Source organism: Aquarana catesbeiana, linkage group LG03 (assembly GCF_042186555.1).
Source record: "Aquarana catesbeiana isolate 2022-GZ linkage group LG03, ASM4218655v1, whole genome shotgun sequence".
Classification (NCBI taxonomy): Eukaryota; Metazoa; Chordata; class Amphibia; order Anura; family Ranidae; genus Aquarana; species Aquarana catesbeiana.
The window spans coordinates 500,855,780-500,882,711 of NC_133326.1; the positions used below are offsets into that span (position 1 = coordinate 500,855,780).

Consider the following 26,932-nt stretch of genomic DNA (forward strand, 5'->3'; position numbering starts at 1 on the left):
CTCTCAATTAAGTGCACTAAGCATGAATCACTTCTTACAAGATTTCCTGACACCAAGAGAAAACTGGTGGGACCTCTAGTTGATTGACAGCCTCAGCTTTGTTCCTGTGTGCTGTGTCAAGGAGGGTGTGTTCCTTCCCTCCAGTCGGCTCTCGGAACTCTCCTCACCGAGCTCTGCAGAGTGTAACTTCAGCTCTCTGTCTCCGTCCGTTTTTGTGGAAGCTCAGGCAAGCTTTATAAATTCTGGACGTTGAAAAGATGTAGAGAAGACTGCAGATAAACAGGTACAACTTTTGTAGGAGGCTTTGTTTCCTATCTGTGTAGGATAGGAAACAAATGAGGCCAGTCAGTTCACTGGGTATTTTTAAGGGTTTACAACCACTTTAAAGTGGTTCTAAAGGCAGAAGGTTTATTATTCTAACGCATTCTATGCATTAAGATAAAAACATTCTGTGTGCAGCAGCTCCCCTAATACTTACCTGAGCTTCATCTCGATCCAGCGATGTTGCACAAGAGACTCAGCTGTCTGAGACTCTCCCTCCTGATTGGCTCAGACACAGCAGCGGGCACAATTGGCTCCTGCTGCTGTCAAAGTCAGTGAGCCAATGAGGTGAGAGAGGGGGCGGAGCCGTGCTGCGGCTCTGTGTCTGAATCGACAGACTGAGCAGTGGCTCAGCTTGGATGCCCTCATAGCAAGCTGTTTGCTGTGGGGGTACTCGGCAGGGGGGAGTGCCAGAGAGGGAACCGAAAAAAGGAGGATTTGGGCTGCTCTGAAAAACCACTCCAGAGCAGGTGAGTATAACATGTTTCTTATTTTTAACAAAAAAAATAGACTTTAGTATCACTTCAAGTGCTTTCCAGACTCCCTTCTGGTAACTAGTTTGCCATGGAGAACTATCCAGGTCCAGAGCCGCTGGCATTGTCTCAGCCGAAGAATCCTCCTGTGACTAGGACAGTCAGGTCAAGCTTTGGGTGCTACCTCATTTACATTGGTCGCTCAACACCCTAAAATTCCCCGCTGCTTTCCAGCATGGAAATGGGCTAACATTGGGACTGACGCTGACATAATTCAGTGTGGAGTGTCGCACATGGTCTATGCACTTCCCCATCATGCATCCCCATTGCTGCTGCTTGCAAACAGCCACATGGAACTCTGTTCCTTTTGCCCACTTTTGCAGTGCTTTGGGTCACTTTCTTCCATCCAACAATTATCTACTACCAGCTGTTTGGTTTTGTGATTACCCTGAGACCTTGTCTCTCACCCTAAGGTGCCATTATGCTAAGCCTTTGCAACATGCCCGATTAGAGACAAAGGGCAGTCCTGCTGCAACAGGTGTCCCCAGCTCACATGCTCCTACTGAAGCCATAGAGACATGTAATTCTGAGTTGCTCCAATCTTTGCCTGGCAGACTTATCCTGCAGGAGTCAGTCTTCTGCAATTGCTCCTAAATTAAAGGACCATTTCTGAAAGGAAAGGATCATCCAGTGCCATTTCAAGTCTTAGGACTTTTAGAGCCCCTAAGGCTGCAAAGATTGCTGTTTGTACCTGCTGTTCAAACTCCTCTACAGAGATTGGAAACACCCTGACAAGCTGCTTATTAGCTTTGTATCGTTTTGAAGTGGATTTTGTACAAAAGTGAGCTACCATCCCAGTAGGGAATGCACCTGTCTTTAAGGACTCAAATAATAAGTGGTTTAATGCCATTTCTAGAGCACTGGTCTCTGTTTTGAGTCCTGCTCTTTGCCCCATTTTAGCTGTGACTTGACTTTGCCAGACCATGGCTGACTGATCAAAACCCCTTAAAGCAAAAGTAAACCTGCCACAACTGGAGTAGTTTGCCATAATGTGCTAGTATGCACATGCATCATAACAATTAATGGCGCTTCTGTCTTCTCCCGGTCTTCTATGTTTGTAGTCTCCTACCTCATGAGGCCAGGCTGAAATTATATAATGTCTCCTTTGATCTACAGACCATATGGCACAGGTTCAGCTGCTAGGCCTCGGGATGACATACCACTAGACACCCCCCCCCCTCCTTAGTGAAGGACTATGCCTCCTGGGATATGTGACATGCATATCCTAGTAGTTGCAGCGGGCCTAATGCACGTTATTTGCCTAGGTGAATGATGTGCATTGGGGGTGGGCTTGGAGTTTTTACCCCAACAAAAGTTTCCCATGTTCATTCCCCTATGACTCCATTAGCTCTAAAAGTGTTTCTCTCTGTGCAACAAAAACCACCACTTGAACCCATTAGAAACTTTCTATTCCTTTTAATCATAATTTCTGCAAGGTGACTGTCTGCCTGAAATGGTGGCCTTGCAAGAAATATTTTGGGTTTGTAGAGGGACTTGGTGGCCCAGAACTTCCATCCTGCCTAAGGTAGTTTCTGCCCTTAACCAGAACCGCATTCTTCCCTCCCTCTGTCTTGCTGCAGTGTACCAACAGAATTTTCTTCCGCTGTCTAAATGTAGCTTGGCCACTGCTTTTTTCAGAAAGACCAATTCTCTCTTTTTAATCATGGATGGTGCCTGTATCTGTGCACTGGCTTTCTTGTTCTACCATCTCTAGATGGCCCAGACGGACCATCATCTAAGCTTATGGTCTCGAGGACAAGGTTCCACTCTAACCTGGCAGCGTGCACTGTACTAGATCTGTAAAAGCTTCTTGGGCTTTTCAGCATCAAGCAACTATTTTCCAAGAGTTGCTGTAATGCCATCTGTTTTTCTGTTCACACATTCTCTAAGTTCACCTAATGTCAGCTTCTAGCATCTTTGAGCTGCAGGTTGTCACCAGTTCTGTTTTTTTGGACCTGTTAGTACTTTGTTGTGTTGCCCATCCCTCAGTTGGACTGATTTTAGACATCCCGAACGCAAAGGGCTTTCTGTGTCTCAGTGGATGAGAAAGAAAATTAGAATGTTTGTACTTATTGTAAAATGCTTTTTGTGAAGAAAAAAAAATGGGTCCCATCCCTGTGCTTATGATTGTGTAGAACAGTTTTGCTTAAAAACTGAGGCATGCTGGTGGCAGGAGGTTTTTGCCTGGGCTGGCCTACAGTTTTGTTTGCTAGTGTCCAATCTTCCTGTAGACATCAGGATAGCCTCAAGGGGAATCTATTCCTGTGTCTCTTTAATGGACTGCAAGAAAGTTTTTATGGCGAATAGAAAATTCTATTCTTTTATATTTGGTTGAATTGTGCACTCAAGCTTTAGTATTTTATACTGCAAATATGTGATAGTGTTTCTTAAAAAATTACACTAGTATTTAATTTCTTTAAATGGCAATATTCTGTTTTTGCATTTGATCAGAAACCAACCACAGCTGTTCAGTTATCTCAGATAAAAACACCATCAGGGGGAGCCAAACAGACCACTTTAAAGGCTACACTGAAGACACCCTTAAAAACTGCACAACTGGACAGTGAGAGCTCAGATGAGTCTGACACAGATGAGGAGACCGCTGCTAAGGTATTTTAAAGAAATTTGCATTCACCATTTCTGAGCATGGCTAATGCTGGAGGATGTAAACTCTGGCTGGACCTGGACGGACAGACAGAGAACTCATAAGTGTTTTCATATGGTGACTTTAATTCTGTTTTGATGGGGAGTGCACTTGATCTATAAAATATAGAAAAAGGCAATCCCAACAAAACTGTGTTAGAAGACAGTCTTAAACAAGCTTGCAATATGATAGTTTTTCACAAAACTTCTGTAGTATTAATACTTCTCATATGTGATTGTTTTCTTTAACCACTTCAGCCTCAGTGACGTACCTGTATGTCGTCAAGTTGAAGGGGTTATAAGAGGATGATGCTTGCAGCCACAGGCAACTTGTGTGGTTTTTTGTTTTTTTTGTTTTTTTTGTTTTTTTTGTTTTTTTTGTTTTTTTTGTTTTTTTTGTTTTTTTTGTTTTGTTTGGTTTGTTTGTTTGTTTTTTTTCAGCTGGCGATGGACTTTAACAACTTCCATACTGGGCCATAGTAAAATTATGCCGGCAGAAACATCTCCCCCCTCCAGGTAGACGTCCTATGACGTCTTCCTGTTCTCTACGCCCTCACGCGCCCCTGGGGGGCACGCAGCGTGGCGATCGAAGATGAGACATGTTCCTTGTGACACAGCTCATCCCCTATTTAGTGTAAAGAGCCAATAAAAATTTCCGATCACAGCCGGTCACAAGTACTGTCCTCATGCAAGCCCGCAGAGCGGTAACGAGGTATGTCACTCTGACAAAGCCCATCCCTGATCGGGGGAAAGAGCCAATAAAATTGGCTCTTTACATTCTGTTACCAGCTGTGATTGGACATGGCTGGTCACATGGTAAACAAACCACAGTAACTAGCTGTTACCTGGTTCTCCTCCTTGCACACCGATCGTGTGTGAGGAGATTGCGGTAACCGCTAGTTACCGCCCACAGTGTACACCAAATCACACCAGTAATAAAGAGGACCTGTCACCAGCCCATCGGAGTACCCAAGTACCTGTCTCCAACCCATCAGAGTACCGAGTACCTATCTGCAGCCCATGCATCATAGAATATACGTTGGGGTGTTTGCTTTCCAAAATGGGGTCATTTTGTGGGTAATTCCACTGTCCTAGTGCTCCAGGACCTTCAAAAGTGTGATAGGCGGTCAAAAAATTACATGTGTAATTTATGCTCCTAGTATGCCTGACGGTGCTCCCTGCATGTTGAGCCTCTCTATGTGGCCCAGGCTGTGGAAAAGTCGCACATGTTGTATCGGGAGGAGTAGCAGAATGTATTTTGGGGTGTAAGTCTTGCTATGTACGTGCTATGTGTTAGAAATATCTTTATGAATTGACAACTTTGTGTTAAAAAAAATTTTAAAAAAAATTTAATTTTCTTTCCACATTTTCCAAAAACTTGTGGAAAAATGACATTCAAAAGACTCGTTATGCCTCATAGAATATACTTTGGGGTGTTTTCTTTCCAAAATTGGGTAAGTTTGTGGGTAATTCCATTGTCCTGGCCTTCAAAAGTGTGGTGGGTCGTTTTGTGAGGAAATATGTGTAATTTATGCTCCTAGAACACCTGATGGTGCTCCCTGCATGTTGGGCCTCTATGTGTACACAAAAGAAATTGCAAAACCCAACATTTTATTCTCTGGGGCATCTGCTTAAAAAAAATTATGTTTGGAGTCCTAAGTAATTTTTTAGCAAAAAAATTTAGATTTTTACATATATGTGAAAAGTGTCAGAATTGGCTAGGCGCTGAAATGGTTAGCATTTTACATGCCTTAATTAGAATTCCTGTTGATTATGCTGCTTCTCTCTTGACCAGAAACCTGGTACAGCACTTCAATCAACACAGCCAAAATCTCCCAGTGGGGATCCTAAACAGACAGCTGTGATAGCCAAGTCAAAGACCTCACAGCCAAACAGTGAAAGCTCGGAGGAGGAGTCAGACAGTGATGAGGAAGCAGCTGCTAAGGTACTGAAGTCCATTTTTGTTTGTTTCTGTGTTTTTTTTTTTTTACACAGTGATTTGCTTAAATCTACTTTTTCAGTTTCTATATAGTAACGGATTAGATCAGTCTTTATATACCGGCAGTATTGATAAAAGGAATTCTGTCTTTTTTTTTTTTTAGACCACTCCTGCAGTTCAGGTTAAGATGCCCGCTTCTTCTGTCCTGACTATTAAACCGTCTTTTGCTGTTCAGGTTCCAGATTCTGATGCTGATTCAGAGAGCAGTGAATCGTCTGATACAGAGCGTAAGCAGGTATTTAAAAAAAAAAAAAAACACCAGTATGAACTGTCCTGTTTGTTCTACACAGTAGAAATCAGAATGAAGGAGATTACCAATGTAGCAAACCAGTCGGGTTCTGTTGCTTTGCACATTTTTGTCAGTCTTGCATATTTTAGCCAGTGGGAGCTCTTGAAGGAATTGAGGAGAGGAGTCCTACAGGGTGATGCATGAACAAATACTAAGTCATCCATTTTGGCTATACAGTGTGGAAACCGTGTATTGGCTTAAAAGACTTACAAATAATAATGAATATAAAGCAGTTTTCAGTTTGCATATGATTATTTCATTTGGACATTTGCCATAGTTGTAGGCTGCAGTTCTGCATTAAATTGTTTTTGTTTGTTTTTTCATTGATGCATCCAGCGTTCTAAAAGCACTGCACCAGTAAAAGTTCCTGAAACGACACCTGCAGTAGTTGGCAAGATGGTGACCAAACCCGCTGCAGCAGATGCCTCAGACAGCAGTGACTCTGATGATGAAGAAAAAGCTCAGGTATAGCCTACTTTTTGCAGACTCAGCAGCCTGGTTGGTTGCTTAAGAACATCAGAACTGTATAATAAAAAAACTTTTTTGTTTTTTCTGTAGCCTAAACCTTCAGCTGTGTCAAGAGGAGTAAAGGGAAAACAGACTGTTTCCACCGCTTTAAAATCAGATGAAAGCGCAGAAGAAAGTGAATCCGAAAGTGATGAAGAGCCTGTAAAACCGGTATGTGACAGCAAATTTTGCCATTTTGTACCTTTGGCACTTTATTCTAAGTTAGCCTAATGATCTGTATACCTGAACAAATCTTCTTTGGTAGCACACAATGCTTGCTTAAATTCATCTCTGAGTCAAAAAGGAACTCTCTCTCGCGACTCCTCTCACTGGTCGTTGGCAAGAAACAAAGTGCTCTTTTTACCTGCCTAAAGCTGTGGTCTTGTGATGGTCCAGTTCCAAGACTTCTCCCCTCTTCTGTTTTCATAAGGTGGTGTCTTCCTTCTGGTGTCCATGTGTTTGAAAGGAAGAGGGGGGTCAGGTTTTGCCTGGATCTGGGCTTTAAAGTGAACCTATGTTTCGCACATGCAGGACAAGGCAGCAGGTTTGCATCACCTGCCAAGAGCAGGTGAAGCTGCTCTCACCCTGTATTTTAATTACATACATAATATCTAACTTTTAAAAATTTAACTTTTAATAACACTGTGATTTGTAGTTCATTTTTTATAAAATGGCACAGAAGTAGTGTCTCTATAATTGATATTCCATAGAGAAATTTAAATAAAATAATTTGTGAACCAGCTCTCAACTATCAGTCACATGCACCAAGGTGTAAATATTGGTGATTTAAATAGATATAGTGCTGCGCTAATAAACAATTATGCAATAAAATCACAAACCTTGAGATAATGGTGTAAACAATAGTGAAATATTTATTGACTCTCTTTACAGTGCCATCCATTTTGGATTCTATTGTGTCTAGCCTTTCTCCTATGTGTTGAAAATCATCTCTTATCCCGGTTGTGATGATAGTACAGGCTTTGGACAATTCCTGTTGCAGGAGAGCGGAGAACCTAGCTAATAGGACCACATCTCCTGAATAAGTAGTGGGCGCAGGTGGTTGTGGCTGTGTTGTGCTGCTTTGGCTCAAAGCTAACTCAGCAAGTTCTGCCATTTGTCTGTCCGTGGAAGAGGCAGGGGAGTTACTATACAGCGCTGCCCTGTCTGGAGAAATTGACAGGGGGGACATTTGTGGTCGATCGTCTCGGGGTGTAAGGGATTCTTCCTGGGACTGGGATGAGAAGGGGTCTATTCCTGAACCATCCAGGGATATATCTGGGTGAGAGAAGGCAGTTTGCTGAAACTGACGACCGCCCTGTCCTGTTTCTCTCTGCTCTGGTGTTATCTGAGTGAGGGGGGGCGTGGCTGCTGTACTTGGGCGCTATTAGTCTCCTGGGCTCTCTGTGCTGATTGTGGCGCCTTCTGAGGGGATTGCTGCTGGGTCTGAGGGCTACCCCACTCTGCTTCATCTCTCCCCTGCACCTTACCGGTCGTTGGTGCTTGTCGGCCCGTGCTGAAACCTCCGCCTCGTGTCATGTCCTCTCTCTCCGCCGCCATCTTGGCCTGGAAAGACTGCTGCTGGGCCCGAGTGGAACGGGATTGTTGTGCCGGTTTTCTCCCCTTTTTAGAGTTCCCCGCTGTCCCCCGTCTCATGATCCGTTCCCGGACTACGAGGTGTTGATTTGGCGGTGTTCCGGGTGTCCCTTCTGGCTTATTATAGCTGCTTGTGGGTCAGGGCTTACGGAGCACGGCTATTGCATGTCCTGCTCCGGCGCCGCGCGCATGTGCACTTCATCTAACAATAGTGAAATATTTAAAATAATACTAATGTCCACAATAATCAATGCTCAATAAATGGTAGGTGCAAACAGTCATCTGTGAATCCTGCAAAAAAACATGCCACACCTCCACTAGATCTTCCAAAGGTGTGTTCTCCCCCTATGGTTTGACACCATAGCAAAGGCCAAACAAGCATGTTCAGGTGGATGTCTCCAAATGGGATCACCCTTCAACAGTTCCAAAGACAATTTAGGCACTTTCCACAACTTCCATATAATGCCTAGAATCAGAAGCATAAAATGGCCAGCAAACTGAGGACACAAGCTCACTGCAGCTCTGGATTGCCAAAGAGCTCAAAAAGAATAACGTTTTATAGTGCTTACTGTTGTGTTATTAAACCAAAAACACTTAAAATGTACGCACATTATATACAGGAATGTAAAAATCAAGAGACCCTGTGGAACAACTGCACCTCTGCAAGCCTAGGACCACTCAAACATGTCAAACCGCTTAAGACCTAGATTGATATAGGCAGCCCACATTGTTGTTCTTACTTTTTCCTGGATCGCTGTAGCTCCACCCAGTATAATTTATAGAGCACACAAAGCGGGGCACATCTAGTAGTGAAGGTAATAGTAATTATTATTTTCATAATTTTTTGCTGCTTTAAAGCCCCACGGGGGATATCTTCTTCTTTTTGGTAATAGTTAATTTGGCCCAGCTGGCTCCAAACAAACTATTTAAGCTTTAAAGTATACCTCAAGGCAAAACTTATTTTTTATTTTTATTTTGCAGTTTTGGATAGAGTGGAGATGGATTAGAACACCTGTCATTGCTGTATTGCTGTCTGTGCCCCTGTTCAGGAGATTCACCCACCTCTATTTTTCCTGTTTTTACCATTATCATTGAAAGTAAAAGAAAATCCCACATTTTGGGTTGTCCCCAGAAAAGTAATCGAGTGGAAATCTTCCAAAGGAGACACTAGTTCTGGTGACCTGGGGGTCCCCAGGAGATTCCTTTTAATTTGCAGGGATTTCTTCTCACTTCCTGTTTGGCTAAGGAACAGGAGGTAAAGGCAAATCTCCCCAGTGGGACAAGGAGGGAAAATCTAAACCTTACAGGGGTTATTATAACCCTCCCTTTACTCTATCCAAAATGAAAAAAAAAATGTTTTGCCTATAGTACTTTAATAAAACATGGAGATCCGCTTTAAAACCATAGACCTCTGTACTCTAACTGTAATGGGGTGTAATTTTATGTACCTGAAGATTACTGCCTCATAAGTATAAATCTATAAGAGCACATTCTTTTAAAGCGTTTCTATGGTCAAAATTTAAAATCGTATAATTTCCACAATTTGATTTCAATTATTTCTAGCCTACTCCTATTAATTTGAACAATCTTGAAGTTTGTAAACATACTTTTATGAGGTTTCCTGCACATTTGCTTCCTTGGGTCCTTTGACATGTATACATTATGCGCTGTGCCTGCCTTCTGAACTACAGAGGTACTGATAAAAAGAATTTCAGGAGTCAGGGGCAGTACAGGAATTACTGCTTGCAGGCAGAAAGGTACCATGGGATATGCACTCCTTAAAAATGGAAAGTCAATAGCAAAGGAGAAGCTGAAAAGCATGCTGGGAATCCAGGAAAGAGATGGCCAGCAGACAGGCAGAACTTACAAAATGAAAGGCAATTTTTAAAGTGGTTGTAAAGGCTAAACGTTTTTTTTTTTTTTTTTCTTTACCTTGCATTCTATGCATGAAGTTAAAAAAAAAAACTTCTGTGGTCTGCTCCCCCCACAGCCCCCCTGATACTCACCTGAGCCCCCTCTTGATCCAGCAGTGTGTACTGGAGCCTCGGCTGCCCCGGATCTCTCTCTCTCTCTCCCGGGTGGCATGTTTGAGCCGCAGCTCTCTTTTGGATGCATAGAGTGGGGCTCGGGAGTGAGCATGCACCCATAGAAAGCAGCTTTCTATTGGGGGGGGGGGGGGGGGGGGCACTGCTCGAGGGAGAGGAGCTAGGAGTGCCAACAGGGTAAGCGAGAAGAAGAGGATCGGGGCTGCTGTGTGTAAAACCAATGCACAGAGCAGGTTAGTATGACCCGCTTGTTTAAAAATAAAAAAGATCCTTAATACCGCTTAAAGCTTATACTGGATTCTCAAAAGAAACTATTGTTTGTACTGCTATTATAGTGCTGATGTTCTAAAACAAACGTTTATGCTGTGACCACTGGGTTTACGTTAAATGTCTATGTAGTTACATATTGCAATAAACTGAGTAGATAATGAAGGTTGCAACATTACATAACCTGCAGTTAGCTATTCATGGGAATTGAATACTTATGCAAAGCATTGGCAATGATGAACTTCATATTGACTTTTTTATGTTTATTGGCAGGCTGAAGTCAAAACTTTAGAAACACAGAAAGCAAAACTATCCGCATCTCAGCCTAAGACCACAGCACAGCCAGCAACACCAGCAGCTATTGTATCAAAAGGGAAGAGCCTTGTGACAAGCAAGGTGACCACTGTTTCTCAGGCAATGGCAGACAGTTCTGAAAGTACAGAGTCCTCTGATAATGAAGACCTTCCCCCAGCCCAGGTACTCAGTAGTTTGTTCATAGTGAATAAATCTAGATTATGGAACATACAAGTTAACCACTTCAGCCCCGGAAGGGTTTACCCCCTTCCTGACCAGAGCACTTTTTGCGTTTCAGCACTGCGTTGTTTTAACCGACAGTCGCACGGTCGTGCAACGTTACACCAAAACAAAATTGATATCCTTTTTTTCCCCACAAATACAGCTTTCTTTTGGTGGTATTTGATCACCTTTGTGGTTTTTATTTTTTGCGCTATAAACAAAAGAACGACAATTTTGAAAAAAAGCAATACTTTTTGCTATAATATCCCAAAAAAATATAAAAAAACCAAATTTTTTCCCTCAGTTTAGGCCGATATGTATTCTTCTACACATTTTTGGTAAAAAAAAAAAAAATCTCAGTAAGCATATATTGATTGGTTTGCGCAAAAGTTATAGTCTACAAAAATAGGGGATAGATTTATGGCATTTTTGCTAATTTTTTTTTTTTTTATTAGTAATGGTGGCGATCTGCGTTTTTTATCGTGACTGCGACATTGTGGCGGACACATCAGACACTTTTGACACTATTTTGCGACCATTGTCATTTATACAGCGATCAGTGCTATAAAAATGCACTGATTACTGTGTAAATGACACTGGGAGGGAAGGGGTTAAACACTAGTGGGCGATCAAGGGGTTAAGTGTGTCCTAGGGAGTGATTATTCTAACTGTAGGGGGGATGGGCTCACTACAACATGACAGAGATCACTGCTCCCGATGACAAGGAGCAGTAGATCTGTCATGTTGCTAGGCAGAACAGGGAAATGCCTTGTTTACATCTCCCCGTTCTGCCGCTCTGTGACACGATCGCGGGACCCGTGGGCACGGTCACACAGTACGCGGCGGGCGCACGCCCACTAGCCTGCAAATTAAATGGGACTTACCTATACGCCCATTTGGCCGCCGGTGCCATGTTGCCGACGTATAGCAGCATGCGCCGGTCGGCAAGTGGTTAAAGCATAGGGCAAATGTAACAGTTTCATTTAATACCGGCCTTTAGAGCTGCCTTTACTTACTTTCCATTCCCTCCCCTGCCAAACTGTTTTTCCCAGAAAGAAAGGTGACATACCCAGCACTTTACCTTTTTTATCAGTGTGACAAAACTGGTGGTTGGTGATGGGTAGCTCAGTCACCCAGTACTTTAATATGGGCAGGTAGAAAGAGTCCTCAGTCCTTTGTAAGCTCCATTTTTATGACCTGGAGCCAACACAGGGACATCTTTCTGTTTCCAGCGCCTGAGTAGTGGAGCAAATATTAGGTAGTAGATACAGAGGTCCAAATTATAAAATGACCCTGTTGCTTTGCCTTGCATGTAAATGCACTGTTGGTCGAATATAATACTACTTCCTGGCTGGACACAGTTTACATTACTGGATAAGCTCCCTGCTTACCTTCAACCAGTCAGGCACTATGTAGGTTGCCCAAACCATGCCTTTTACATGGCCTGAGCACAGTGTAACAGTGAGGATGTGATTATTTTTCTAGCATGATCTAGGTAGATCTTGTAGACTCCTGTGATATCTTGTTATTTGCAAACTTTATTTTCAGCAACAGTGCCAAAACTTTGTTCTTCACCTGTATACCCAAGATTCTTTGCTGTGCCACAAAGAAAAAAAACAAAAACGTTTTTGTGTTTAATATCATCAATTTTATTGCAGGTACCTAGTATATCAGTGAAGGCTACCCCACCTGCGGCCAAATTCACAGTACAGCCAGCTGCTGTGGCCAAACACAAAGCAGGCGGTCCTACCAAGTCAGTTCCAGGGACAAAGTTGGCAGCAGTAAACCAGGGAACGCCTGATAGCAGTGAATCTTCGGATAGTGAGGAAGAGCAGCCTGGTGCACAGGTACAATACACAGACAGGAATTATTATTAACCATCACCAAGTGTCATTCATGGGAATTAAAAATGTAGCAATTGATTTCTTTCAGAAGCTTGAGTTGTCAGTTGAGGCAAAACAGAAAAAGAAGCCTATATCTGCTCCCTTATTGACTTCCACTCCATATGAATCCACTGTCTCTAAGGGAAAAGGTGCTGTGCCAGCGAGCACTCATCCGGTAGCAAAAGAGACAGAAATCTCGGACAGTAGTGATAACGAGAGTGATGAAGAGGAGACAACGCAGGTACTTTCTGCTTTGGGCTTTGTTATGTTTAGATGTAATAGTTGCTTAAATATAATTCAACATGGATTGGTTTTATGACAGGTTGTGACTCCCACACCAAGCTTTGTAAAGTCGAAGAGTGTAAGGATTACAGACAAGTTGGCTAAAACCTCCACATCTTCAAATGTTGCAAAAGAAAAGTCTACAACACCATTTAAAGTTCCCCCCACACTGAAGAAGGATCCCGCAGAAAGCTCAAGCGAGTCTTCGGATAGTGAATCTTCAGAGGAGACGGCTGTAAAGGTACTTTTTTTTTTTTTGTCCTCTTCATAACATAAGTCATACATCACTTTGATGACCTATAAGTTCAGTACAATACATGTCGTACTTGTCTGCTCTGTGCAATGGTTTTGCACAGAGAAGCCCTGATTCTTCTGGGGTCCCCCACCAGCACTCCTGGCTTGGAAATTAATTGACAGCAGTGGGAGCCAATGAGATTTCATAGGGATTTCCTCTCACTTCCTGTTTTTGCTATGGCATAGGAAGTAAATGGCAATCTCCCTAATGGGACACCAGTGGTACAGAAATAGGCTGTCAGAGGTTATAACTCTCTTACGCTGTACAAAATAAAAAAAAGTTTTGCCAATAGTTTTACTTTAAAGTTTAGCATTAAGTTAAACCGAGGCTTTTCAACCACTTAAAGTCCACTGTAGCAAGGGGATTAGTTGATAGACAGTATAACCATTAGAAGCAATGTAAGGTTGGTAGGTTCTTAATAGCATAAAGATCTTTGTAGTAATACAAGGCAAGTATATAAGGTCATCCCCAGAAGTGTTATTGAACAATGGTAACGTCCACCCAAGCAAACCAACGGCCACAAAACTGACAAATTTGCAGAACCTAGGCAACTCAAACTGGTACTATGTGCTCGATTTAGAAGCACAGCCTTGAAGTGCAACAGTTCACATACTCGAGGGTGTCTGTGTACCTCATTTCTACAGACCATGCAAAGTAAATTGTGCATCAGAATTAACATTGGAAAATATGTTGTGTTACCAGGGACAGTGCTAGACCAACTACAGATCCCTTAGTAGTAGAATATGGAGAAATCAATTTTAAAGCTATAATTTTACGGGCAAGAAATAAAAAAAATCTAGAGACCAGTACCACGCTCTCATTTGAATATGCATCCTCCAAGTTTTCCAAAACAGACTAGCAAGTCTAAGGCAATCTGCATTTATAAAACCACAATAGTGTCCAAAGGGTGGATTTGATTTAAATCAAGTCGATTTAAATCACTAGTAAAAATTTGATTCAAATATTTTTTAAAGGGCAACTGTCGTCTGTCCCGCAGCAGCAGGTGAGTGGATGCCTGCTAACAGGCGCTGCCATGATGTATTTGAAATGACAGGTGCTCTTTAAGGATGGGTTCACACTTTTGCAACTTGGATGCGGGTTCCCTGCATCCAGTTCGCAATAGCCGGAGAATTTGACCGGCTCTCTATGGAGCTGGTTCACATATCTCCGCTGTGGCTCCGGTGCGAATTTGCTTAGGGGTCCTGTGCGTCTTTTGGTCCGTTTCAGGTCCGAATTCAGCCAAAAATTTGAGCTGAAATTGGGACCTGAAACGGTGAACGGGGGCACACCAGACCCCTGGGGAGCCGCGTGCGGTAATAGTGTGAACCCAGCCTGAATGTAAGGACTTATTCTTGATGGTCTTAAGAATCTTTAATATTTGCAAACAAAATTAAGGTTTCCTATTTAGAATAATAAGCTGTCAGGTTAGTATATCCGAACCAATTCAATCATACAGTTTGTAGTGTACATAGATTTGCAAAACAGTGGGATAAAGTAATATTCCTGAACTCTGTTTTTATCTCATGGTTACTGTGAAATTGTGTGAATGCATCAGTGCAGTGCATGTTATCTCAGCTTGCAGAGCTTGGATTCATTAAACGAGTTTACCAAAAATGTAAGTATTTCAGAATATACAGCCTCATGCTACATAACTAAGCTCCATTCCATGCTGAATAAACTAAATTATTAATGTATCTTAAATATAAAACGATCTTTGGATAGCTTTTTACTCCAAAAGCATTTTATTAAAATGTGATAAAAAAAAAATTCATTTAAATAAAAAAAACATTAATTTATATTTCCTAAGTGTCCATGACTTCTTGCCCATACCTAAATAATTTTTAGCACTTCCAGAGCATGTGTATGGGGTTCACTGGGGCCCCTAGCATCTTGGGCAATCTGTGCTGTATCTGCACTGCCACTGAAAAATATTCTGCAATGTACAGTACACCTGATGTATCTGCAGTGTTTTCTTATCTCTCTTCAAAGCACTAAGTTCCATAACTTTCTCCTGCTCAGTTCTTCTGTTATCAGCATGAGAACTTCTGAAGATAAAACCAGGCTGAATTTTGTGTAGGTGAGGTTGCTATAGATCAGGGATCCTCAAACTACGGCCCTCCAGCTGTTGCAGAACGACACATCCCATGAGGCATTGTAAAACTCTGACATTCACAGACATGACTAGACATGATGGGAATTGTAGTTCCTGAACACCTGGAGGGCCGCAGTTTGAAGACCCCTGCTATAGATTGATTAGCACAGAGCTAAACTATTCAGAGGACAGGTCTGAGAGTCCCTGCCTATGTGGAGAAGGGGGTGTGTGCCTTTCTTCCAATCAGCTGTCTTGGCTGTATGCCCAGACTTCAGACTCAGTGCAGAACAGAAGAGAAAATCTCCTAACAGGAAGTAAACCTTTTCTAAAGAATATATAAAGCTGAAGACAGCAGATATACATGTAAAACCTATGTAGGAAGATTTGTTTCATCTCTGTGTATCATCTGAGGCTGTTGACTTCACTGGGTATATGTGAGGGTTTAAAGAAAAAGAATCGCGCTAGGTGCATAAAGAATTGTGAATGAGTGTAAAATAGAAAAAAATTCCTGCTGCTGTGCACTATAACCCCGATATGAGGGCACAAAAAACAAAATATAGTATAGAAAGTGCAGCGCTGGACATGTGAAGTAAAATATGAAATTGATCAACCAATTATTAAAATGGTGAAAAAGGTTCTCAAAGTCAATATATCAAAATAGTGACAAAATCACAATCATGCGTGTTAATTATATAAAGTGCTTCTTAGAACGTGAACACATAAACTAAAATGAGTGAAAAATTGAAGACTTATAAAGGAACATAAAAGTCCATAACAGTGTATTTGATGCAGAGTATTCTATGCAGATTTCAGGGATACATCTTCATTGTTCAATGTTGCCCGCCACCAAATAAATGAATAAAAGGCTTACCAGAAAGCCTGTGACCGCCCTTATTCAGGGGGGTCAAAACAAGCTTAGCAGATGTGGGTGAACCACCACAAGGATACTCCAAGGGACACCGATGGACCGATGCGTCAGGACTCCTTGCCCAATAGCCAACCAGCCGACAACGGCTATGGATGTTCTCCCAAATCCTATCCTCTCATGGGGCAAGCTTAAAGTCTGTCCCGGGGGCACTCAGGACTGGACTGAGTGCCCCCGGGACAGACTTTAAGCTTGCCCCTTGTCCGTCCAGGCTCGGCCAGCCAGGCGTCCGTCCAGGCTCGGCCAGCCAGGCGTCCGTCCAGGCTCGGCCAGCCAGGCGTCCGTCCAGGCTCGGCCAGCCAGGCGTCCGTCCAGGCTCGGCCAGCCAGGCGTCCGTCCAGGCTCGGCCAGCCAGGCGTCCGTCCAGGCTCGGCCAGCCAGGCGTCCGTCCAGGCTCGGCCAGCCAGGCGTCCGTCCAGGCTCGGCCAGCCAGGCGTCCGTCCAGGCTCGGCCAGCCAGGCGTCCGTCCAGGCTCGGCCATACTCGTCCGTCCAGGCTCGGCCATACTCGTCCGTCCATGCTCGGCCATACTCGTCCGTCCATGCTCGGCCATACTCGTCCGTCCATGCTCGGCCATACTCGTCCGTCCATGCTCGGCCATACTCGTCCGTCCATGCTCGGCCATACTCATCCGTCCATGCTCGGCCATACTCATCCGTCCATGCTCGGCCATACTCATCCGTCCATGCTCGGCCATACTCAGCAATACCCAGCCATCCATGCTCAGCCATCCCAGCGGTTCCCATCTGTACCCGGCCTGCCACTGCCACCCATCAGTGCCCATCACTGCCGCCTATCAGTGCCCATCACTGCCGCCTCATCAGCGTACATCAATGAAGGAGAAAAATTACCCGTTTAAAATTTTTTAAAACAAAATATAAAAAAATAAACTTTTTTTTAAAAAAAAAAAATCAGTTTTTTAAATTTTTTTAATAAAAAGTAAAAACCGCAGAGGTGATCAAATACCACCAAAAGAAAGCTCTATTTGTGGTGAAAAAATGATAAAAATTTCATTTGGGTACAGTGTTGTATGACCGCGCAATTGTCATTCAAAGTGCGTCAGCGCCGAAAGCTGAAAATTGGTCTGGATAGGAGGGGGGTTTAAGTGCCCGGTAAGCAAGTGGTTAAATACCACCAAAAGAAAGCTCTATTTGTGTGAAAAACAGGACAAAAATTTCATATAGGTACAGTGTTGCATGACTGAGTAATTGTCATTCAAAATGTGAGAGCACCGAAAGCTGAAAATTGGTCTGGTTAGGAAAGGGGTTTAAGTGCCCAGTGGTCAAGTGGTTGAGTTCCAACATAGTGAACAGTAGTCCTAAATTAATTATTCAGTGCAACATGTATGCAATAAAACTGTTCTTGCTTCAACCACGTTTCCTTTTTTTTTTTTTTTCCAACCATGTTTCTATACAGTCTCTCCCAGTGTAGACTTGTCAAATTTCAAGGACCCTTAAGCTGATAAGTGGGTAACAAAACTCTTGGTTTATGTCCGCAATTAGCACTCCTATAATAGTAGTCATATGATCAGAATGCTAGGATTTTTTTTTTTTTTTTTGGTCTTCTGGTCACGACTAACCTCTACATTTCAGAATTCCAAATACCAATCATTAACTTTAGCTTTATAACAGTTTTTACAAAATAAGAACCCAACATAGGTGCTTCTGGGGATTTTTTTTAATGGTCTGCATTGTTCAGTAGGAATATGAATATATTTGTTTCATAATTAAATTTTCTTGCTTTTAAAAAGCGTTTTATAGGAACGAAACATATGAACCAGTCACTAAATTGCAAATGTTTTCCAGCAAACACTGCAGTTGCCATAATGTTCACCAAGTTTGCCTTAATCTAAGTTCTTTGACAGCCAGATTTCTCAGAAGTCTTTACATGGGTGACTGCTACCTTTAACCACTTCAATACCAGGCACTTAGACACCTTCCCGCCCAGACCAATTTTCAGCTTTCAGCGCTGTCGCAATTTGAATGACAATTGCGCGGTCATGCTACACTGTACCCAAACAAATTTTTTATTATTTTGTTCCCACAAATAGAGCTTTCTTTTGGTGGTATTTGATCACCTCTGCGGTTTTTATTTTTTGCGCAACAAATAAAAAAAGACCGAAATTTTTGAAAAAAAACAAGTTTTTCTTTGTTTCTGTTAAAACTTTTTTGTAAATAAGTACGTTTTCTTCTTCAATGACGGGCACTGATATGGCTGCACTGACGGGCACCGATGAGGTGGCACCAATGAGGTGGCACTGATGAGGTGGCACTGACGGGCACTGATGATGGGCACTGATAGGCAGCACTGATGGGCACTGATAGGCGGCACTGATGGGCACTGATAGGTGGCACTGGTATGCGGCACTGATGGGCACTCATAGGTGGCACAGATGGGCACTTATAGGCGGCACTGATGGGCACTCATAGGTGGCATTGATGGGCACTCATAGGTGGCACTGATAGTTGGCACAGATGGGCACTGATAGATGGGCACGGATGGGCACTGACAGGTGGCATGAATGGACACTGATGGGTGGCACTGATGGCACTGCTTGTTTGCAGTGATGCCCCTAAGGGTGGCATTGCTGGGCATCACTGCAACATAATGGTGCCAATCAGTGCCCATTTGTGGGCACTGATTGGCACACTGGGCACATGTGGATGGCCATGGGTTACATACCTGGCCATCCACATGTTGCCCCTTCCCTGGTGGTCCTAGTGGCGATCCCTGGTGGTCCAGTGTGGTGATCTGCGGGGGGGCTGCGCTGATAAACAATCAGCGCAGACCCCCCCCTGCCAGGAGAGCCGCCGATCGGCTCTCCTCTAATCGCGTCTGTCAGACGCGAGTGAGGAAGAGCCGATCAACGGCTCTTCCTATTGACAGCGTGATCAGCCGTGATTGGACACGGCTGATCACGTGGTAAAGAGCCTCCGCCGGATCAGACTGACAAACCGCTCCACCGATCGCCGCGCTGCGCGCCCCTGGGGGCACGCTGCGGCATGTTATCCTGCTGGACGTCATATGACGTCCAGTCAGGATAACAGAACCACTTCCCGGACGTCAATCCGCTATAGGGCGGGCGGGAAGTGGTTAAAGAGGAAGTAAAGTCTTCCTCTTCAATTGTACCTACAGGTAAGCTTATAATGAGGCTTACCTGTAGGTACTGCAAATATCTCCTAAACTTGCAGCCAGCGTCATAGGCTGAAGGAACGGCCCACTTGTGCGGTTTCTTCAGGGCCTGAGAGTGACTTCATCACAGCTCTGGCCAATAACAGCGCTGGAGCCCATGAGCCCGAAGTAACTCTGGGAATAATGTCGGCTTTGTCAGCAGCGTGCTGTGGCTGATTCAGGGCATCGTTCTAAGGTGAAAATTTCATAATGAGCTAGTATGCTATGCATACTAGCTCATTATGCCTTTGTCTTGCAGGTTGTTTTTTTGGGGGGAATTTTTTCTTTGGAGGTTTACAACCTTTTAAAAGCATTCTAAATCTTCCTATCTGCACCTTGTGCTTTTCACCTGCATAAGATGGGCATTGATCATGTAGTTTCATAGTGCCATTTGTTGGTTTTTGCGCACACCCCTGGCGGGCAGGTCAAAATTTAGCTCCTATTCCACTTTAAATCGCTGGAGGACTGTATAGGAAAACAAAACAAATAAACCCAATAAAGATAGGGGGAGAAAATAGTCTATAGGGAGGGGGATAGACAAAGTAAGAAGTGCACCCTGTCCAGAAAGTTACAAAGTCAAACACGTTTTAGAAGACATCCAGGCAAGAAGGCAAGCTTGTCTTTTAAGATCGCTGATAGGTGTCCATTAACCATCCATGTTAACTCTGATTTTAGTAGGTTGAATGGGATCATAGGGGATTTCCATAACCTAGCAATTGAAAATCTGGCTGCCACAAATATGAACGCTATGTGCCTCCTCGTATGTCCCGGCGTCCTCTCTACCGGGCGCCCCAGTAGTGCCCGGTATGGTGATTTTAATACGATTCACTTAGGCAAGTAAATAAAGTTATACGTACAGATCCAGAACCTCCTTTTCCCTTAACGTCTTTCAGGACAGCACCCTGGGAGAGCGTGGCTTCACCCACTTGACAGGAAACACACCTCCACCAAACTTTAAAAGGAGGCTCCTTCCCACTTATCAGTTTTTGTGTTTCCTCCGGAGGGAACACATGTGGGAGCTAGGAGCTCCCAAGGTGCTGTGCTAAGAGACCAGGCTCCCTACTCCACTATTTTGTTTCTTACCTCAAGAGAGCCAGTTCCTCCCATCTCCACAGGCTTACGTAGTGCCGAGTGGATGGGCTCCTCCTCCCTCATCAGAGCTAGCACTGCTCCAGGAGTCACTTATCCGGGGGGGGGGGGGGGTGTCAGGCATGTCAGGCACTTTTTTTCTGGCCAGGACATGTTTCTTTTTCCTGACACCGCCACCATCTTGGGAAGGGCAGTCAGAGGACTGCATCTGGCAGATGTGAGGTAACCGGAAGTGGGGCGGCATCCGACGAGCAGGCACTAGGCGTCATTTCCGCCGGAAGCGCAGTGGGAGGAGGGAGGAATAGGTCTGGTGCCTACATATTTCCGGTTCCGGTCTGGCGCACAGGCGTCATTGGAGTCTGGAACCGACGTTTTCGCCACAAGCATCACGCTGCTGCCTCAGCATGGACTCAGGAACCGCAGCAAGTGGGACAGGCACAGGCACCAGCAAGGCCCAGGTAAGGAGCAGACTGTAGATTCTGCTCTACTTTACTGTGGGGTCTCTCTCTAGCTCTCTTCTCCCTAATTCTTAGTGGGGCTTGAGGGTATTTCCCCCCTGGTGGCGGAGGGGCCTGTCAGGGCACATGAGTCTGTTGTTTTTTCTCACTGTGCACCTGTGGTGAGCATCTTGAGTGTTCAGGCTGACTCTAAAGGATGGTTTGTCTTTTTTTTTTCTCTTTTTGTTCCCTTATCATAGCAGACCAAGAGCTTTGACCCTGGGATTAAAAAGAAATGTCCTTCATGCAAAACTAAGTTAACTGAAGGCTGGAAAAAGACGTTCAAGCATGCATTGACTCCTTGGTAAAGGAAGAAGCCCAAGGTCTTCTAGAAGCCTTGAGTTGGATATATGCAAAAGTCAAATTTCAATCCGGCCCAGGAAGTACTATTCCTGGGGTATCAAATCTGTTCAATAGAACAGAGAATTTTTCTCCCAGAAGAGAAAAAGGTAAAAGTCCAAAATGTTGTAGCCTCCTTACAGACAAATCAGGAATTGTCAGTCAGGCAAGTCATGTCAACCCTAGGAACCCTAACCTCAACCATGCCAGCCATTCAATGGGCAAGGTTACATTTCAGACCTCTTCAGACTTTTCTCCTGAGAGTATAGAATCACAGGACAGAATCTCTGGAAGCAAAGGTAAAAATCCCCATCAAAGTCAAAACATCGCTTTGGTGGTAGAGAAATCAGGCAAATCTGTCAAAGGGCCTGCTCTGGTCTTTTCCAATAGAAAAGGTGGTAACGACAGATGCCAGCGTGTGGGGTTGAGGAGCTCACCTGGGTCAAAACTTCACACGAGTGTGGTCTGTCAGAGGCAAAAAGGTCCTCAAATTGGAGGGAACTAAGGGCAGTCGCCTTCGCATTAGATGCCTTCTCTCCAATCCTTCAAGGTTCCCATGTCCAGGTCCTCTCAGACAACGCCACTACCATAGCCTACCTAAACAAACAAGGGGGCACAAGAAGCAAAACACTGCAGTTGCTAGCTTCAAAGATCCTGGTTTGGGCAGAAAATCGTGTACTGTCCTTATCAGCAGTCCACCTCAAGGGCACCCTAAATGTAGTGGCAGATTATCTAAGCAGAAGGTGGATTCAGGAGGCAGTATGGAGCTTGAATCCGGAAGTTTTTGCAATGATTACCAGGGCCTGGGGTCAACCACAAATAGACCTATTTGCGTCAGAGGAAAATACGCAACTCCCGGTATTCTTCTCAATTCACAGAAACAACCGTTCCCAGGGGACAGATGCATTAATTCAGCCCTGGAACTTTTATCTAGGTTACGCCTTTCCTCCTTTTCAACTATTCCCGTTGGTATTGAGAAAGATACAGAGGGAGAAAGTGGCAGTAATTCTAATTACTCCATTTTGGCCAAAAAGGGCATGGTTTACCACCATTCTACAGATGGCAGTCAAACCATCTTGGCAGCTGCCTCACCGGCAAGACTTGCTCCTTCAAGGTCCAATACAGCATCCGGAAGCGGCCAGTCTAAGCCTCACCGCCTGGTATCTGAGGAGCAGTTGTTAAGAAACAAAGGTCTGTCACAACTTTTGTTAACTACCTTACTTTCCAGTAGAAAAATAGTGACCAGAAATATCTATGCTAAATATTGGAAAGTCTACAACTCTTTCTGTCATTTGACAAATAGAAAGGTAAAAAATGTAGTGTCAATTTTAGAATTCCTTCAAAATGGGGCAGACAAAGGCTTGTCATTCAGCATGCTTAAGGTGCGAATAGGCGCTTTGGGAGTATTTTTAGAAAGACCAATCTCTTCTGAGTCCTTGGTTATAAGATTTTTCAAGGCACTTACCAGATCCAGGCCAGCTCCGGCTAAGCACTTTCCCAATTGGGATCTATCAGTGGTCCTACAAACCCTCACAAAGGAACCTTTTGAACCACTACAAGAAACCTCACTGAAGAATCTTACTCTTAAAACCTTATTTTTGGTTGCATTAACGTCAGCAAGAAGAATTATTGAGCTGCATGCCCTAGCTGTTAAAGTCTTTTTATCCATCTACACATAGGATTATACTCAAAACCGATCTGGGTTTTTGCCAAAGGTGGCATCAGCCCACAACATGTCGCAGGAGATCATCCTGCCAACCTTTTGTTCAAACCCTTTGGGGGGAAAAAGAAAGCAAATTCCACAATTTGGATGTAAGAAGGACTTTATTACCGTATCTGGAAGTAACAAAAAACTTTCGGTCCTTGGACTCTCTGTTTATACTTTTTTCTGGAAAAAAGAAGGGCCAACAAGCTTCTAAGGGGTCAATAGCTAGATGGCTTAAATCTGCTATTCTGGCAGCCTACTTTGTCGGGGCTATCTCCCCCACTGGGGATTAAAGCACATTCTACCAGGGCTCAGGCCACTGCATGGGCAGAAATAGCTGGTGCCACCCCAGATCAAATTTGTAAGGCGGCTACGTGGTCAAGTTGCCTTACGTTTGTCCGTCATTACAGACTGGATCTTCTGTCAGCAAGTGAACAGGCTTTAGGCAGAAAGGTCTTGCAGGCTGTGGTCCCTCTCTAGTGGGTAAGTCTCTATTATCCTCTGAAGGTGCTGTCCTGAAAGACGTTAAGGGAAAAATCAAGTTAGACTTACCGGTAACTTGTTTTCCAGGAGTCTTTCAGGACAGCAGCAACCCGCCCTTATTGTATTAAATTACTATGCTGTGACTAACCATATTCTGATTATGTGTTCCAGCTTGGGCCGGAGGTTCTCTACTACTACTGATAAGTTGGAAGAAGCCACCTTTTAAAGTTTGGTGGAGGTGTGTTTCCTGTCAAGTGGGTGGAGCCACGCTCTCCCAAGGTGCTGCCCTGAAAGACTCCTGGAAAACAAGTTACCGGTAAGTCTAACTTGATTTTTTGGCAATTTCACCAGGTATGGATCATAGTATCGTCCAGGCCACAACCTCTAAAACCCAGCGGGGAGGCATCCAGGACAAAAGATGCCGCTCTCTGGCACCACCTTAGGAAAACTTTATAGTTTGCTTCAATCAATGAAGTGTTAACATATGTTTTAGACACTACAAAGTGCCATCTTGCACCAATCTTCCACTTCTAAATCCTCACCTGTGTCTTGTTCCCAGTTATTCATATAGAACAGCTTGGTGAAGTTGGAGGCCAATATATTATATATTTTAGATATGTGACCAGTGTGTCTAAATTCCTGCATAAATAGTCCATTGGTGTAGAGGAGGTTAAATTAGAAGTTCGATTTAGTGTAGCTTGTAGCTAAGAAATGCGCTAATTGGGTATAGCGTTACAGTTCTGAATTAGGAAGCTGATATTTCTCCTGTAGGATAAATAAACTGTTTTGACAAGACACCTCTATGATCATAAAGATCTGCAATGCATATCAGACCTTTGTTGGTCCACCAAGCATAATTTTTCTGATATAATGTATGGAGAGAAGGGGGTTAAAGAAATACAAGGTATGAAAGGGCCTCTTGTTGCCATTTAAAAGGAAATGGATTTTGTAATGTGTGAGCAGTGTGGTCTTCTAAGGATATATTAAGCACTAGGGACGTAGAATGATTATCTTTAAGGCCAGAGATGGACATAAAGCATCACAACACCAAGCATAAATTGGGTATTGGGGTGACTAGGAAAGAGAGGAGCATCTGGATGTAGTCCACAAATATGGAGCATTTGTGTTCAAGATCCCCATAATAAATGCGTTGTATATCTGGGTTACGTTGAAGCTTAATTGCGAAACACTCAAAGGCCAATAAAAATGGGATAGGAGACTGGGTGCAACCCTCTCAGGTACCTCTATGTATAGTAATGTATTGCGAACTATAACAAAAGTTCCTCTTGTAATGGGATTTTATAGGGAACTCAAGTATATACAACATATCATGTTAAAAAAATACATAGTTTACATAGTAAAATGTTCATTTTATTAAAGTTTCTTATAAAATATTATTTAAAAATTAATATATAGTACATGTAATAGCTCTGTGCTTCATATCACCATCTATATATATGACATATCCACTTATTGAAAATAACCAAAGATTTTTTTACAAAAAGTTTTTACAGTGGTATCTATCTCCTAGCTACACGTAAGTATCGCACCATGGACAACACATTCCAGGTGTCAAAAAGCTGAAGAAATCCAATTTGTTTAAACAATTTCAAAAGACTTCTTTTTCAAGGATTATGTACCACTGTAGTATTATCTTTCTGGTCAAAAGTGCCTTTCCCAAAGTGTTGTGCATACAAGTAACACTGAGGTTTTAAAACACAGAACACAAAGAGCGTTCCCAGGAGATGGAATCAGAGACTGTTGTCTTTAGGCCTCAAAGTGTTACTAAACCCAGTAATATGAAAATGGTTCATCTGCACGTGACCCGCCAGTTTTGGCGGGTCATGTGCTGTAAATAAGGTATTTTCCACAATAAAGTTACAAAAGGAGACACTGCACCTTATATTATCTATTTACAAACCAGATTACATAATTTTACAATGACTTTAACCAAGGTTTATTTTTGGGATTACAGAATGTCATAAATCTAACTCCTGAGCAGGTGGGGAGAAAAAAACAGGACACAGGAACTTTTTAAAAAAAACATTTTATAGTAACAAGAAAATCCCGGACTGCTGCACTCTGGAAACGGACATCTTTATTTCATGCGTAAAAATCCAACAAAAGTCATCAGATACGATCAGAAGATAGTATTAGCTAACATGTTTCACATACAAAGATGCCTACTCATAGCTTCTGATCGTATCTGATGACTTTTATTGGATTTTTATGCATGAAATAAAGATGTCTGTTTTCAGAGTTGCAGCAGTCCAGGATTTTCTTGTTACTATAGACTTGTGCACAGTCTGCACCTGACTCCCATCGAGAGTGGACGGTCTCCTCTCACAGGCCACTGAACTTGCAGAGCGGCATTACCTTTTTCCACATTTGTCCAAAAAAACATTTTATTGTTTTAGTCTAGGTTTTTTTAGAACATAGAGAGGGGTTAATGACACAGCACAAGCACTGTGCAGGCTATCATGTCATGACTGTATTTGAATAAATGTAGATTATTGTACATAGAGTAAATAAATAAGGCATCCCCTGAAAATAAGCACTAGTGTGTTTTTTGCAGCCAAAATTAATATAAGACCCGGTCTTATTTTCGGGGAAGCGCAGTAGTTCCCCTCTTCCCCCGACCATCTCAATCTGAGTGTAAAGCTGATCTAACTTTGATCATTAGTGTAGTTTGGTCTGGCACCTGTCTATCAGGGACAAATCCCACTTGCTTAGGGTGGATATATTTAGATAAGATGGTATTCATATGAGTGGCTCAAATTTTGGTCATTATTTTGAGATCTATATTAATGAGTGAGGTTGGGTGGTAGTTTGCACAATCACCGTGGTCCTCCTCTGGATTGTGTATGATCTGAATAAAGGCATTGTCTTCATACAGTGGTATAGAAGAGCCCTTTCTCAGATCATTCAAAAGGAACATAAGTGGGGGGGCAGGGGGTGGGGTCAGGATCTTGGCGTATCTGCGACAGTAATGTCCGGAAAAAACGTCCAGGCCCAGTGCTTGCCCCAGCTTTTAGTGAGTATGGAAAATGCCATGTGTACCAGACACCATGGTAAAAGCTATCATGGACCTCCCTTCACAATCCTCCACAGAGCATGCCGTCGTAATGTTGCATGTAGCTGGCAGCGGTTCTTCGGCAGAGTACACACTCGTAAAAAAGCCTACTAGGGGGTATACTGATTACAAAACTTGGATTTAAAGTATAATCACAGGCAAAATTTTTGTCAATTTTTCTTTTTTAAGTTTTAGATAAAGAGGGGTTAAAACAGCTGTCAGGTTTTTATTGTGGCCCCATTGAGGAGATCCACATGCTCTATTTATGATGTTTACAATTTTTACATTCTTGTGACCCTAGAGACTACCAAGAATTCTCTCACTTTGGAGGGATTTCCTGTTTTGGCTATGGAACAGTAAGTACAGAGAAATCTCCCCATTGGAG

The 26,932-nt window shown here is 43.2% G+C and overlaps 1 protein-coding gene across 3 annotated transcripts in view; it reads left to right on the forward strand.

Annotated features, from left to right (window-relative positions):
- The window catches only part of LOC141132540 (uncharacterized), a gene marked incomplete in the record, with an annotated part of 127,613 nt that overhangs the window by 45,942 nt on the left and 54,739 nt on the right, over window positions 1-26,932 (forward strand). For 2 of the 3 annotated variants that reach the window (XM_073621090.1, XM_073621092.1), the window contains 9 exon segments: window positions 3,306-3,464; window positions 5,293-5,442; window positions 5,600-5,731; window positions 6,122-6,250; window positions 6,344-6,463; window positions 10,471-10,674; window positions 12,372-12,560; window positions 12,646-12,837; window positions 12,919-13,119. In XM_073621090.1, coding sequence (XP_073477191.1) covers window positions 3,306-3,464; window positions 5,293-5,442; window positions 5,600-5,731; window positions 6,122-6,250; window positions 6,344-6,463; window positions 10,471-10,674; window positions 12,372-12,560; window positions 12,646-12,837; window positions 12,919-13,119 — 1,476 coding nt within the window. 3 annotated transcript variants of the gene reach the window in all.